At 40.3% G+C, this 16,585-nt stretch overlaps 1 protein-coding gene across 1 annotated transcript in view; it reads left to right on the top strand.

Moving 5' to 3' along the window:
• The window catches only part of LOC139449656 (heat shock protein 75 kDa, mitochondrial-like), a 97,863-nt gene that overhangs the window by 51,233 nt on the left and 30,045 nt on the right, over positions 1–16,585 (top strand). Inside the window, exons 16-17 of the mRNA XM_071231137.1 lie at positions 1,084–1,229; positions 2,877–2,949. Of these exons, the coding sequence (XP_071087238.1) occupies positions 1,084–1,229; positions 2,877–2,949 (219 nt within the window). The remainder of the gene's footprint in view (positions 1–1,083; positions 1,230–2,876; positions 2,950–16,585) is intronic.

The following is a 16,585-nucleotide window of genomic DNA, read 5'->3' on the forward strand; positions in this document are numbered from 1 at the left end:
TTAAGAGACTTCAGCCCATACAAAGCACATGCACATATTGTAATGAGAACTTCTAAATGGATGCCCGTAACTCCTGCTCTGATGTTGCTTATTGGTTGCCTCTCAAAGCCAGAATTGAATTCAAACTTTTAACATTAGCCTACAACTGCTTCAATCAGTCAGCCCCACTGTATCTGATGGAACTTTTGCCTGAATATAAACCATCTCTCTGTTCTGAAACGCCTACAAGTTACAAAAACCCTCTTGAAGACTTTCAGCTATAGATCTTTCCAATACTGTGCTTCAACCCTTTGGAACAATCTACCAACAGAACTTAAGTTCTCACCATCACTCCCATCAATGAAGGCATATTTAAATACCTACGTTTTCAAAAAGTACTATCCTGTCTAGATCAACCCCCCCACCTCACCTCATATATATTTCCAAAGCTCCTTCTTAGCGTGTGACACCTTCGTTACACTCTCGGTAACATCACTGCCACCAGTGTGGGCGTCAGGACAGTCGTCACTTGTTTGTAAACATAACAGTCATTCAGTTGGAGTTCAACTCCAAGCATGGTTGGGGCCACCTATCACAGTGGGGAGTTTTGACTGGTGGCAGCGATAGTATCTAGACAGCTCCGCGAACGGGCTATCGCTGTGAGGAGCCTGATATATTTCCCTGTTATAGTATAACCTCCAACAGTATGTAGCACAATGAGCATGAGCTTGGTGAATGAAAAGCGGATGTGGGATATAGGAATGGGTGCTGTCCGTCCGTCCGTCCGTCCATCACGTTTCATTTCCAGAGCAGAACTCAAGAACCATGAGAGATAGCTTAACCATAATTGGCACATACAGGTAGATAGGTATAGTGGTGAACTGGTGCTCTTTGATTGTTTGGGATTTTACAAAAAATTTACAGAGTTTAGATGGCAACGATTTTGAAATAGACTGAAAATGGCATTACTTCTCCGCACAACCGGACATGTCATATTGGCGGGGGAAATGAGTATTTCATGCTTGTTCTTGTTCTTGTTTGTTGTTCTTGTTCTTGTTCTTGTTTGTTGTTGTTGTTGTTGTTATTCGCTGTGTTGTGTTGTAGGTGACCAAGAGGTTGGAGACCCATCCCTGTATTGTCACTGTCCTGGAGATGGGGTCGGCGCGTCACTTCCTGCGGACGTCCCTAGCAGACAAGAGCCAGGATGAGAGATTCCGTCTCCTGCAACCAACACTGGAGATCAACCCAAGGTAATGCCACACATTTCTGTCATGTTCCTCACATGACCCCACTGCACTGAGCTCTCTATGTAACGAGGTCTGAGTCATGGGGTATACTGATTCCTGTCCAGTGAATACATGATACAATGCGAGTGACTGTCAACATTACTTCCTAACATACTCATACCGATAATCTATAATTCTCTACAGTCTCTCTTCGTTTAAAAACATTGAAGGCTTGGTGATCCCTAAGAGACAAAAGATCACTCAGTCTGATATATACTCACTGCCAAAAGAAATGCAAACCATAGAAACATATAGAGAAGTATGTACATTAAGAAGAGATGTTTCCAATGTGTACCAATTAATGACAAAACTAACAATCAGTCTAGTGTTACCACAGTGTGTTTTTATTCTTTACAGCAATATGCTGCACATGTTTTCCAAACTTAAAACGCTAATCTTGCACTAGACAGATGGTCCATCTCGAGTCATGGATCTATGCATCACATGTGATGCGTTCATGAGCGTCGGTTCACACAACATACCAGTATGTTTGTTTGTGCATCGAACTAACCTGATATCTCTTGAATATTAATTAACCAATATGCATGGTATTTGTGTTTCTTTCGGCAGTGAGTATATAAAACATCTGTAACATGGGGAAGAATGGATGATGTCATCTTCAAGTAATTCAGTGCACTGATTTGGCTTCATGTCGATGTTGGCAGTAAATCTGAATAATGGAAGACTGTGTTTTTCTTTGTGTGAATGTTTGTGGTAACGATGATGCTAGATCTACATGCTGAGTTCCTCATAGGAGTTCCCGATTACTATTGGTCACCAGTAACATGTGCTGGTCATAACATGCAATTTAATGGATTGAGTGGTCAGCCTTGGTGACTTGTTAATGACGTGTCATCATACCCGAATGGCATTGATCTATGAGCACAATATCAATAACTGGATTGTCCAATCTCATTAAAATCGGATCTAAGTTCTCGCTGCCGCTAAGCAAAGATCTGAGGACATCCCATTACGGGTCATGTCAGAACGACCTTTCGCGAACTTAGACCGACCACTGAAATGACCAACAAGAAGTCGACATCAGCCAATTAGAATGCACCTTTCTCGAGCTTTACGGCACTTGTTTCAACCTGGCGACTTCCATTTCAGACTAAGCTTGAAAAATAAGTTGACACAGTTCTCGTTTAATATTTTGAAAAGTGAACAAACGAACATTCCGGAATGTCTTATATATGTTGAGATTGTATGTTCAAATGTTTATCCCATGGAAGCAAGAGATAGACAGAATCAGTCGTAGGGGCCGTAACTGTCGTTCAGAATACCCCGTCTTAACGTTTTCGAGGTTGCATGATTAGAAAACACAATCCGACTGTCACTTTCATGATCTGGTAAGCGACGCTTTGATTGGTCGGATGAAAGGTCGTTCTCGGCAGCAAGAACTAAGATCTGATTTTAATGAGATTGGGATCTTTGAGTACAATATCAATCACTGGATTGTCTTGTCCAGACTCAATTGTTTACAGGTTATGGTGGAATATTGCTGAGTGTAGCGTTGAAACACTTACACGCACACACGAACTGACGCACGCACACACTCACACACACACTGTTGGATTTGGCGTCTGCTCATATCTTCATCCTCCATTACAGCCACACCCTGATCAAGAAGCTGTATGCCCTGTCCTCCTCGGACCCCACGCTCGCCACGCTGCTCGCCGAACAGGTAATGCCATTGGGTTTGTCCTACTGTATTTTACCAGGTATTGGCCAAGCTTTGGAGAATCCAAGGCACAAAAAGAAGGCATTCTCTCTTTCAGACTCTGATAGCCAGTATTTGCCTATATTTCTGATTCAACACTGTACATGGTCGGCTAGAAGCTAGGTTCCCTAGGACGTTTGGCTCAATGCCGATATTTAAAGTTGCATATGTTGGTGACCGTCTCAGCGCTTTTACTGATGTCATGTGACCTGGCTGTAGTTTGGTTGCGAACCTGATGTTTGTTTTGGTGATTGGCTCGACTGTCTAAATGTGACGCTTGCACATGGGGCCTGGTTACAAGTTCGCAGCATTCAACATTACAAACCATTGTCAGCTTTATTAGGACGATGAACAAATATTCTTCATGATAACCGGCTTCAACAGTATTAAGATATGATAAGCATCATTCACAAATTTTTAAAAAATCACTATCCTCAAGTTAGGGACCAATCATTGATTACAGAGGTGGGTGGGCTAGAGTTTTTGAACATACTAATGTACCGAAAAGAATTACACCCCCCCTAATCGTTGTCATATTTTTGGATGTCCCTCCCCATGTCCTTGTATTTTATTTCATGACCCTGTCTGACAAGACAAGGTGCAGAAGCCCTGTATGTTCTATACAATATCTATTTTATCATGAGCCTTCCCAAACATGTGAATTATTTATTATGAGACCCTAGAGAATGTCATATGTTTTGGTGACCCTCCCCTGATTCCCTCTGACCCACTCACCCCTATAATAAGTGACAGTTCCTTACACAGTTTCCTTTTATTATGACCACCGTAACATGCCCATGCATATACATGTATTTAGATCCACAGGTGTGGGTGTAAGGGAAGTAACTCTGTGGATCGTATGTCATTCAAATTACCTCCCTTTGTCCATACTGCCATCCCACAGCATTGGCCCATGTTCATGAATAGTTAAAGATATTGATCTGTGCCTTCATGGATTACATCCCTGATGTTTGCCATAATTGTTTTACAAGATCAGAGACATCCATACACAGGCTGAGTGGGTTGTCTCCCCTGTCTTGTACCAGCTGTTGGTCCACATCTGCTGTTGTCATCATGTGCCTTCAGTCAATATCTGAGTATGAAGACTCACAAATGCATATATCGGTGTCATACGATACCTTACATGCAAAGCCCAGCTGCATAACTTTCTGTTCCTTAGTGTTTGACTTGTCGAGATGTATGCAGAAAGCATTGGGAAGAATCGCATACAAGAGTCGACCCAGGAAGTTTGAAATAATTCTTCCAACTATATATATATATTTTTGCAATGGAAAATTGATTGAATCAAAGAAGTTGACACCGGTATCCCTGAAGTCACCTGTTCAAAATGAAGGATGAAAGTCAACAGGTCATGTTCATAGGTCAAAGCTTAAAGGTTTAGTTTTCTCCAGATGAAAATACTATTGTAGAAACCTGAAGGGGACCCCCAACCCGCCCCTCCTAATATCTATCGCTGGTATTCATGTCACAAAAATCAGTAATTCATCTGATGCTGACATGTTGGAGTGTGGCAGGTGTGCTAGAAGTACTTTATAAAGATTACAGGATTTCCTCATTTCATACAAGTACTCTACTGATTTCTTATTGACATCTTTATCAAGACGGGACAAAAACATTCAGTCAACATTTGTGAAAGCCAGTATAAGTTTCCTGTGGTAACACAGCGCCATGGGTAGATTGAGTTGGGGTGGCAGGCACAGAGATGTTGATATAGGGGCAGAAATTGTAAAGGGTTTCCACAAACAGTTTATGTGATCTGACCATCCTAAAGTTATATGATAGCATCCAAACAGATGTGTTATTATCTTGATGATGGGAGTCTCCATGACATGATATATAAAAGTATATGTTCTCATTTCCAGTGAGATATGATTTCAATGATTAGCAGCATATGTTGAGACAGGTGCCACGGTCGTTAGAGTTGCTGACACAGCAGTTCACAACATTACACATTTACCTGTTCGCTCTCCAATGGTCAAAGGCAATGTTAGTGTTGAGATATACATGTCTAATAAGTTGTACACTGTTTGTATACTCAATTTGTTTTATACTGTGTGTATACTCAATATGTTGTACACAGCTTATATACTCAATATGTTGTACACTGCTTATATACTCAATATGTTGTACACTATTTATATATTCAATAAGTTGTACACTGTGTGTATACTCAATAAGTTGTACACTGTTTGTATACTCAATATATTGTACACTATTTATATACTCAATAAGTTGTACACTGTGTATATACTCAATAAGTTGTACAGTGTGTATGCTCAATATGTTGTACACTGCTTATATACTCAATATGTTGTACACTATTTATATACTCAATATGTTTTACACTATTTATATACTCAATAAGTTGAACACTATTTATATACTTAATAGTTGTACACTATTTATATACTCAGTATGTTGTACACTATTTATATACTTAATAAGTATTACAATTTAGGTACTAAATTAGTTGTACACTGCGTATATATACTCAATAGCTTTTACACTATTTATATACTTAATAGTTGTTCTCTATTTCTATACTCAATTAGTTGTACACTATTTATATACTCAATAAGTTGTACACTGTTAATATATATTCAATAAGTTGTATACTGTACTTTATGTACTGAAACACAAAAGTAACCAGTCATATACAGGAATTGGTAACTCTATGTCTAACTGTTTGATTGGCTTTCTAGAAGTTGGTGAGTACAAAAGAAAACATACAACTTTATGGATAAGAACTGGTTTATTGTATTTAACGACATTTTGGTGTAGATTCTTATGCTGTTATCAAGCTGGAGTGATGGAGTAAAAATCTATATCAAAACATCACAGTATGCAATGAGCCAGAAGTAGTTACATTCTTATGTATCTAAATATACAAATACAACTAGTGATGACAATCTCATTAAAATCAGATCTTAGCTCTCACTATCGCTAAACAAAGATCTGATGACATCCCATTAAGGGTCACGTCAGAGCGACCTTTCATCCAACCATAAAAGCGTCGCTTACCAGATCATGAAAGTGTTTATGCTACACCACAATAACCTGTAAACAATTGAGTCTGGACCAGACAATCCAGTGATTGATATTGTGCTCAAAGATCCCAATCTCATTAAAATCAGATCTTAGTCCTCGCTGCCGAGAACGACCTTTCATCCGACCAGTCAAAGCGTTGCTTACCAGATCATGAAAGTGACAGTCGGAATGTGTTTTCTCATGCAACCTCGAAAACGTTAACATGGGGTATTCTGAACAACAGTTACGGCCCCTACAACTGGGAAGCACTGCCATACAATCTCAACCATATATTAGACATTCCGGAATGTTCGTTTGTTCACTTTTCAAAATTTGAATCAAGAACTGTGCCAGCATATTTTTCACTCGTATTCTGAAATGGAAGTCGCCAGGCTGAAACAAGTACCGTAAAGCTAGAGAAAGCTGCTTTCTAATTGGCTGATGTTTGTAATTTCAGTGGATGGTCAAAGTTCGCGAAAGGTCGTTCTGACGTGACCCGTAATGAGATGTCCTCAGATCTTTGTTTAGCGGCAGCGAAAACTTAGATCTGATTTTAATGAGACTGCTAGTGATGATGGACAATACTGATTTACAGAGTGCTCAGTCTTGTAACTGTGTGCACAACAAACCACCTGTCAACACAGACCATGATGGTTGGATGCAGTTTATGGCATTGAAAGTCACACTGCAAATTTGGATTTTTTTTCAATTGGGAATAAATATAGCCTGACATTTCACAATTACTTTCTTGGCTGAATTCAAATTTTACATTTTGATTTTGTTAAAAGTTTCAAACAATTCAAATCTTTATAAAGCATATGGGGTTTGTTTTCAGACTATTTATAAGAAGTACAGTCTAAATCTTCGAAGTGAAAAGGGAGTTTTGACTTGGTGCTTGTAAACATCTACAGTAGGATAATGGGAGCATGGACACTGTCAGCATGGTTGTTATGTAATCAGACATTGTGCTCAAGAAACGGGGCATGGGTGGCCCAGTTGTCTAAGGTGCTGCCTTTCGCTGTGCAGAGTTGCGTCCCTTGGGCTTGCCAGAATCCTATGATTGTGGGTTCGAATTCCGGTTCGCCCTGATTATGTTTCTAGGTTTGTCAGCACCATACCTGTGCTCGTGGTTTACACCGAAGTGGTAAACGTCTGAGACCTGCATCACTTCAGGCTTTCCTCCCACATTAAGCTGACACGCCGTCGTAAGAGTGGAATACTGTTAAAAGCGGCGTTGAACAAGTAGTTTAGATGAATCCATTCATATTTCACTCAATATTTGATATTCATTTATATATTGTTACAAAATTACTTTTTGGTTATCTACTCAGAATGGTTTCCCGAACTCGTTTAGCTTGGTCGTATAATGGTGTCTATCTGGTAACAGTGCTCTCAATAAAGTACAATTACAGTTGAGATCAAAAGGGGAAAAAAGGGAATTTGGGACAAATTTCAACATTTTAAAAAACAAACTTGCAAGTTTATCTGAAAAAGGTTATCATTATACTTAATATATATTGCCAACATGTCCCTAAAAGAAGACAGCATGTCTTCATGGTATAATGTCAGCCCTAGTGGAAATATGACAGCATTTTATTTTCTGTTTTTATTAAAGATGATCTTGGGCCCTGGGGGGAGGTCAGGTAGCCTAGTTATTAAAACGTTAGCTCGTCACGCCAAAGACCCGGGTTCGATTCCCGTCATGGGTACAATGTGTGAAGCCCATTTCTGGTGTCCCCCGCCATGATATTGCTGGAATATTGCTAACAGCGGCATAAAACCGAACTCACTTTTGGGCCTTGGGTTTCCTACTTTTCCATATTATGGTTTTATTTTGTTTTCTTATTTTGTTTCTTTTGTTTCTCTGTGTTACAAATGAACATTTTCCATTTTATTCTCCATGTTGCGTAGTCAGTAGGTTTGCTGTTTGATATGTTTTCACCATGCTGAGACCAGCTGTAGATTCCAGTGTCGTGTCCACCTGTGATGATATGCAGCTTAACACTAATGATTACCTCCCCTGATGTGCCAGCTGTGAGGACGTTGACAGGTGACACTGAGTGACCTGGATACACTGTGTCACAGATGGCCGTGGGTGGTTCATCATGGTTAGATATTGCTCATATTGACCGGTATCCACTGTCATGGTAGGGATCAGTGTATGAGTGTTAGGTTAATCATTATCTCGTACCTGTGATCTTATACTGGCTGATATCCAGTCAAAATGAGTTTGAGGGCATATGATTTGAATCAATTGTATAGTTAAGCCATTGTTTTCTTCAGATAAGATATACAATTACATCATTAAAATAGTAAATATATGTTTTTCTGAATAATGTAATACATGAATAATTAGCAGGTTGTAGCTTCACAAAGAAATTCATTCATTCAGAATAACCTTGAGGGTCGATCAGGATGTGTGTCTGGAGGTTGTATGTTGATGTACAGAGACATTTTTATTTTGTGTGCTATGATGTCACAAGATGAGACTTAATTGTGACCACTTTTTGTGGTCTAAAACTGCAGTTTGTAGTTGTGTCCCTTTCTTGTGCCAGGATCTACTGTTTATGGGGCCAGTGTAATGATGATCCTGGGTTTGTCAACACAATACCCATGGCTGTCACACAGAGTTGTGCCCCTTACTTGTGCCAGGATCTACTGATTATTGCTTCAAAGTGATGATAATCCTAAGTTTGTCAACACAATACCCACGGGTGTAACACAGAGTTTCCCCCCTTACTTATGCCAGGATCCACTGATTATGGGTTCAGTGGTGCATTAAACCCGACTCACTTGCTCACTTTCATTCATTATTTGAAAGCACAGATTGCTATGCTCATTGATAAACTCCCCTGTCGGGATGAAGCTATACCTCATGCAAGTTGGGTTTGCCTGCACAGTCTTATGTCCCAGTGTGATGTCCCTGTGTGTCCGCTTGAGGTGGGGGAAAGACCAGAAAGAAACTATTCCACTGATCAATAATCAATGTAGATGCACCATGATCATGGTCATGACAGATAGAACAATGTTACCATCCATGTGTTAGATCACAGGAGGGGAACTGAGTCATCATGATATATTTTAATTTAACATTTACAGGATATATGTCTTTTCCATTCGACGAGAGGTCGGTCACATGACTGCGAAATTGACGTGAATAACTGTATGAAGGACACAATTTGATGTTCATACGTTTTTCATGAGACCGTGTTCTTGAAATGACGTAAAAACTGACTGACTACTTCCACATTCCTGGGGTAACCCCTGGGAATTCCCTAGCATGAGTACATACAGAAGGGTTCTTTCTGATCATTTAGACCCTTTAATCTTGGACTCAGCATTTAGCAAACTCTGACGTTCATACACTTTGGCCCTCACGCTATGAAGGTTCATACTCCAATGAACGCACACAAAGTGAAAGTCAATTCTTAAGTAACTGAAAAAGTGGTCTTTATCCCAGGATGAGGTGCTCTTAGTCCCTTTGATCTTTTAGCGATGCATGTCAGAATGAAACATTCAAAAGTCAGTAGGAATGTGTGCATAGTCAAAAAGAAATGACTGTATGCGAACTTATCTAGCGACTTGTAGAAGAACCATGTACAGTTTTTTGTAATAGTTTAGTTATAGTTTAGTTATAGATATACCAAGGCATTCCATCTGTCCTGCTGAGGACATTTTTTTGTTTGACCTATAACTTGAAAACTACTTCATAGATTCTTTCAAAACACTTTTATACCTATAGGAGAGGTGCAGTGTGAAGTGTGATTTCAATATTTGGATTTTCTGAAAAAATACAGCTATTTTTCATTTTTTTAGTTAGAATGTTTTTTTACTGAAACGTTTGTGTGACCTATAACTAGAAAACTATGTCATGGATTATTTTCAAATTTAGGGAACAGTTTTTATCCTAACTGAAGAGGTGTAGTGCAAAGTTTTAAAATATTTTGTTACTTCAACATTTGAGCGACCTATACCTTAAAAACTACTTCATGGATTCTTTTCAATTATGGCTTCAGTTTCTAAACCAATAGGAGAGATGCAGTGCAAAGTGGAATTTCGATAAGTGGATTTTCTGTGAAGATATTGCTTTTTTCATGTTTTGAACTTAGAAATTGAAATATGTTTGGAGTTGAAGTCCCACTTTTTGTCTTGTTTTTAATTGTTACAACCGTTATACAATACATCATGTGACAACCACAGGTTCTTCTCCAGATCCACTCAACCCAGGTACTGAGTTTTTCATCCCAGCCCTATAAGAACCATTATCAGGGTGTATCTGGGCAAGTATACAGGAAAGTCTGATACAGCCTCATACAGGCTAGGAATCAGTAATTTATTCAATGTCTACTCATGTAGTAAGCGGTGGTAACTTGATGTCAAGGATTATGTTTCGGCAGTGATGAGTCAGCAGCAGCCTGATGTGTGAACATGCTGCCATACCTGTGCAGGTACAGTAGCTCTAACTTACACGGGAGGACGTCTCATCTGGCTGGACTGGACAAACCAGAAGTCCATATGGGCAACAACCTATACCCTTGGACCAACATGGCACAATTTAAGCTTAGACACACTTTGTAATCACCCATTTCCGTTGGAAGTAACCTCCCTTAGAAGAGACAGGATCTCCTGGTGATAGGTTCAAACTGCATCACTTCAGGCTTTCCTCCCACATAAAGCTGAAATGCCATAATATAGCTGGAATACTTTTAAAAGCGGCATGAAACCAAACTCACTCTCACTCACTAAATAGGAGCATGGACACTGTCAGCATGGTTGTTATGAAATCAGACATTGTGCTCAAGAAACGGGGCACGGGTGGCCAAGTCGTCTAAGGTGCTGCCTTTCGCTGTGCAGAGTTACGTCCCTTGGGCTTGCCAGAAACCTATGACTGTGGGTTCGAATCCCGGTTCGCCTTGATTATTAATCTAGGTTTGTCAGCACCATACTCGTGCTCTTGGGTTTCGCCGAAGTTGTTAACGTCTAAGACCTGCATCACTTCAGGCTTTCCTCCAACATACAGCTGACACACCATAACATAACTGGAATACTGTTAAAACCGGCGATAAACCCAACTCACTCACTCACTCTGTGGCAACTACACTTTGAAAAAGCCGATTTTTTTATTATCATATTTTTGTAACTCGAGGAATTGAGTAGCCTAAACACAAATTGGGAATTTTTTACTGTCACTAGTTGCAGATTTGGGGCCGAATATGGCCTGTTTCAAAGTGCCACAGTAGTTAACAGTAAAAATTCCAAATTTGTGTTTAGGTTTCTCATTTCCTCCAAGTTCCAAAAATATGATCTAAAAAAGTCCAATTTTGAACAATATCACAATTTGTTCCCAATTTGCTTCCCAAGGGCACTTAGTTTTGAGTCGGAGATAAGTCCTTGATTTCTGGTTTGTGATCGGTCTAATAAAGACTGTACCCTATGCCAGGCATGTATGAGGTCGTTACAGTGTTTTATCTGTTCTGAAGTCTTTCCACATCATTGTTTATTTCATTGTAAAAGTATCCCTCTCCCACACTTCTTAAGAAAACAGTTGTGTTTCAGTGGACATTGTCATGCTATATTGATTGTGTTGACATCAAAGCAGGGGGGAAACATGCCATTTGTGTTGTTTCATGTTGTGAACATATTTCTGTCACGATGCTACAATGTTCCAAGTTCACAAACCTGTGTTTGAGAAATTCTATTTCCAGAGTTTGAGCAAGGGAAGTAAATGATCTGTGAAACTGCATTTTGTACAAATCTTTTCTATATTGTCTGTACTTGTATGTTACATAGTTAATGTCATCCGATACACTTGTTAACTGGCTGTAGTCAAGAAGCACTAGGAATCATTACCCACGAGGGCAAACATATAAAAAAAACTATTAAAAAATCATATGTTCCCTAGGGTCATGTCATGTCACGAGACAACAGTGTATTGTTTCCGTCATCCGGACGGTATTGTTGACGTCATTCGAATCTTATTGTGACGTGAGGTCTAGAAACGACGTCATAGCTGAAGATTGTTGACGTCGTTGACAAATTGTGGAACCGCTGCTGTTGCGACTTGCTGCCCTTATAGGTTAACACTAAGATTCGTCTCTGTATGTAGACATCTTCTTCATTAAATTCCTGTACAAATACCGGAATTTAGACACTCGCGTCGGAAACATAGCATGATATGAACACTCATTTAATATCCTCCGTGTAAGAAGAGTCTTCTATAGTTGGGGAAGACAGTGCCGGACAGTTTGTGACATCATCAGGAGCATCTGCCAAGATAGAGGAAGGTCGGTTGTTCCATCCCCTGGCCTGTCACACCAATAGTCACTACACTGCCAGGAGCTTGCCATTAAAGGATAAAACGAGGACTGGTCGGCTCGTCAGAGTCAGTATATTGTGTCCAAGTGGGGTATCCATGTTAAACTGCAGCATGGTATTTCATTGGACAAGGGGCGGTCGGGTAGCCTAGTGGTTAAAGCGTTCGCTCGTCACGCCAAAGACCCGGGTTCGATTACCGACATGGGTACAATGTGTGAAGCTCATTTCTGGTGTCCCCCGCCGTGATATTGCTGGAGTATTGCTAAAAGCGGCGTAAAACCATACTCACTCACTCACTTTCATTGGACAATCAGTATAAAACTGGCATAAGTCCAGACTAGTACAAGTGCATGCAAAATGCTATGTAAGTGAAATAACCTTAATAAGTGAAAAAAATGTTAAATCCATCACCTCCAACACCCCAAAAACCTTTCTTCCCCCCATCACCTCCACCTTTCCCCCCCCCCCCCCCCCCCCCCCCCATCAACTATGACTATGACCTCATTCATATGAGCCCCGCAGGGACCCGGGTTAGAACAGAGCCCCAAGCACTCTATTACTTGTCAGAAGACAAGATGGATCGGGTGGTCTGGCTTGGTGACTTGGTTGAATGCACTCATCATGCATGTATCTCTGGATTGTCTGGCCTAGACTTGATTACTTACAGATCCCCTTTGATATAGCGGGAATATTGCACTCACTCATTCTAATTACAAATTATGAAGGGCATGTGAAATCATAATTAAATGCTGTGCTTTATGATTATTATTTTGAATTTGCTCACCATCTATGGCTTGTAATGAAATAATCCTAAGTTACTAATGTGTGATGAACAACTGTAAGCCTAGCACTCTTGTACTCCAAATTTGTAGTTTCAACTACACCCAAGAGAATAGTGTGAACTCAAGTTTGAGGATCATCGCCTCAGGTTTAATGAAGTTAATCTATGAATTAATATTAAAATGCTGACAATTATGCCCTTAGCTTGGTGTAAAAATTCATTAATTACAAGTGGGTATTTGGGTACCTTCGTAGGCCCTACCTCTTTAAATTCACACCCACACTCACACCCACACCCACACCACCTGACCAATACACCCATGCCACACCCCAGACTCAAGCAAACCGCCTCCGTGGTCTAGGGGTAGAGTGTCCGCCCGGAGAGCGAAAGGACCGGGGTTCCATCCCCGGCCGCATCATACCAAAAGACGTTAAAAGATGGTACTTGTTGTTACCCTGCCTGGCTCTCGGCATTAAGGTGCTAAAACAAGGACTGGTCAGCTCAGAGTCAGTATACTGTGTCTGAGTGGGGTATTCATGTTAAACTGCGGCATGGTATCTCAGTGTTCTAGCACTATAAATCAGCGTCAGTCCGGAATAGTACAAGCAGCCACACACACACCTACATGCACGTCGCTATATAAGTGCAATAATCTTGGATGCGACGTTAAACCCAATTTCACCTCACCTCACCAGACTCAAGCAGCCCCCCCCACGCCATCCCATCCATACACCCACGCCACACACCAGATTCACTCACCAATGATCTAGGCTGCACAGCATTTATAAGAAACCTTAATGTACAGTCCCATTCAGCACGTTCAGCATAATGTGCTTTTGATGCCTATTTAACTATTCAGTATTTTGAGCTCTTTTTGTCCCATCACCAAGCACCCAGATGTCCAAATATCTATTTTTATTGTATGATCATTGAGGTATTCCATCTCTCTGCCTCTGCATCCCACTGGAGTCGTCCCCTCTGGCTGCATCTCGCCAAGCTGTACATAGCAGGATCAATTAGCGTATTGATTATTTGTTGAGATTTGTGTATAAGACACTCCATGATTGATCACAGCAGGAGTGACATCGGCAAGGTTGCCACACCTCACCTGCAGGCTGTACTGTTGACTACTCACATCTTGTCCCATGTGGCAATAATTTATATACTGCCTAGGTTGTGGCAATAATTTATATACTGCCTAGGTTGTGGCAATAACTTATATATTGTCTAGGTTGTGGCAATAACTTATATACTGCCTAGGTTGTAGTAATAACTTATATACTGCCTAGGTTGTCTCAAATAGTGTTGTACACTGTTGTACGTATGAGGTATTGTGTGGTCAATATGGCTTTCACTGTAAGCAGTGATGATGGCATGGATTTATAGCCCAGCAGAGTATATATTGACATGATGTGGTGTTATACAGACAACACAAATGTGCAGTGATTTGTGTAGGTGTTGATTTAGAAGTGATTTGGTTGTAAGTCATTGATAAAGATTCAAGGTCATGCAGACAAAAGTGGCTCTTGTTTATTGATAATGTTCTAAGTTTATTGATATTAAGGGAGTGGTGGTGTAGCCGGTGTCTAGCCGGGAGAGCCACATTTCAGAAATGGCTATTGCCGGTAGAGCCACATTTTCAGCTGAGTGCATTTCACCTATTCTAGCAGGTAATTAATTAATCCGATTACCGATACCTTTATATGAGTGTCCCACATTTAAATTACTAAGCGTGGTGTTCTTTAGAGATACCTTTAAATGAGTATCCCACATTTAAATTACAAATCGTGGTGATGAAAGGTCTGGTGTTGGACTATAAGGAAGATGAGGAGGTGAAGTAGCTGGTGAGAAGAGCTGCTGCCCTCCCTCTAGTACCTCGTGACAAAGTGGATGATGTGTGGCTTGATGCCATTGCTGACTCTCCTGCTGGCCCTAAAGTGACTGCCTTCATGGACTACGTGACAACCAGTTCATGGAGGGGCCTTCATGCCAGAGATTTGGAACCATTTCGAAAACCAAGGCCACCGTACCAACAATCACCTGGAAGGGTGGCACACCAGTGGTCAGAACCTTCACGAAGAAAGAAGTACAAGGCAATCGATGAACTATTGCGTCCCTCAAGATCCATCTCCTGAACCAACACCTAAGTGTGATGGAATATGCTGACCACGTGGGCGACCTCCTTCATCTGCAGTAATGCCATTAAATACATTATGATATTCATATGCTATTCATATTCATCAGTGTAAAGTTTTGATGAATATGTTATCCTTATTGAATAAAAAATGAGAAAACAAGACTTGTTTTGTTATATACGGTAACCTGTTAGAATCACAAAGCATGTTTTGACAGCATAGCCGCGAGAGCCACATTATACAATCACGCAACCATAACCATTGCAGCGAGAGCCACATCAATTTGGGCTATCTATTTTCGAAATGTGGCTTTGCCGGCCTGTAACCGTGTAGCCTAATGGTTGCAGCTCTTGTTGTGACATTGAAGGCCTGTGTTCAATTCCCAACATGGGTACGATGTGGGTTGCCCAATTTGTGTCTCACCATGGCTGGAATATTGCTAAATGGCAAACAGCCCTCAAAACACACTTCATTTGAAAATCAATTCTATGCTCAAGCATATATTTAAGAACTGACTTCAATATTTTTTTTGTTTATGTGTATAAACGTAATTACCGGTGTGCCAACTCCGTAAATCCACATTCCAGATTTAAGCAAAGTATCCACACTAGTTTTTATGTTCAACAGGACATACTAATGCTTGTTCTTTTAAACTTTAATATGAGTTGGAAGATGAAATGTAATTTTACTATCAATGCAATACAACCTTTTGAAATAGAAATGATATTCATAGCAGGACTCTATTCATTCTTGTCTACATTTAATTTTGTATGTGTTTATTTGTAATTTTCCCCCAACAAACTATATGTTTATGTAATATTGCTTCCACAAAGATGAATTGCTACACCTGGTACACAGCACTGCCATGTGGTGGGAGGTGTGTGTGGCAGCAGGGTAACTGAACAGAGTGTCCTTGTAGCAGTAATTTGCAGCTATATATACATGTAGTACATAGTTTGCAGAAATTCTGTCAGTTTCTTTGTGTGTTTCCCAATTGCAGACATTGTGTTTTGGTTTTTTTTATCCCATGCCACAAAGCTGAAGGGGTTCAAAGGAATGGATGCTGTCCGTCCGTTGTGTTTTGTTTCTGGAGCAAAACTCAAAAGCTATGAAAGGCATCTTAACCAAACAAGGCACATAGATAGGTCTAGTCGTGAACTGGAGCCTTTTGATAGTTTGGGATTTAAAAAAAATTAATTTTTTTAGTTTCTATGGAAATGACTTTGATGAAAAGGATCTTGTGCTCCACACAACCGGACATGTCATATTGACAGAGGAGATGAGTATTTCTGTTGATAACTTCATCTGAGCACGTCTGGGA

Source organism: Haliotis cracherodii, unplaced genomic scaffold, assembly GCF_022045235.1.
Source record: "Haliotis cracherodii isolate W230 unplaced genomic scaffold, xgHalCrac1.p SCAF_8, whole genome shotgun sequence".
In the NCBI taxonomy this organism is placed as follows: Eukaryota; Metazoa; Mollusca; class Gastropoda; order Lepetellida; family Haliotidae; genus Haliotis; species Haliotis cracherodii.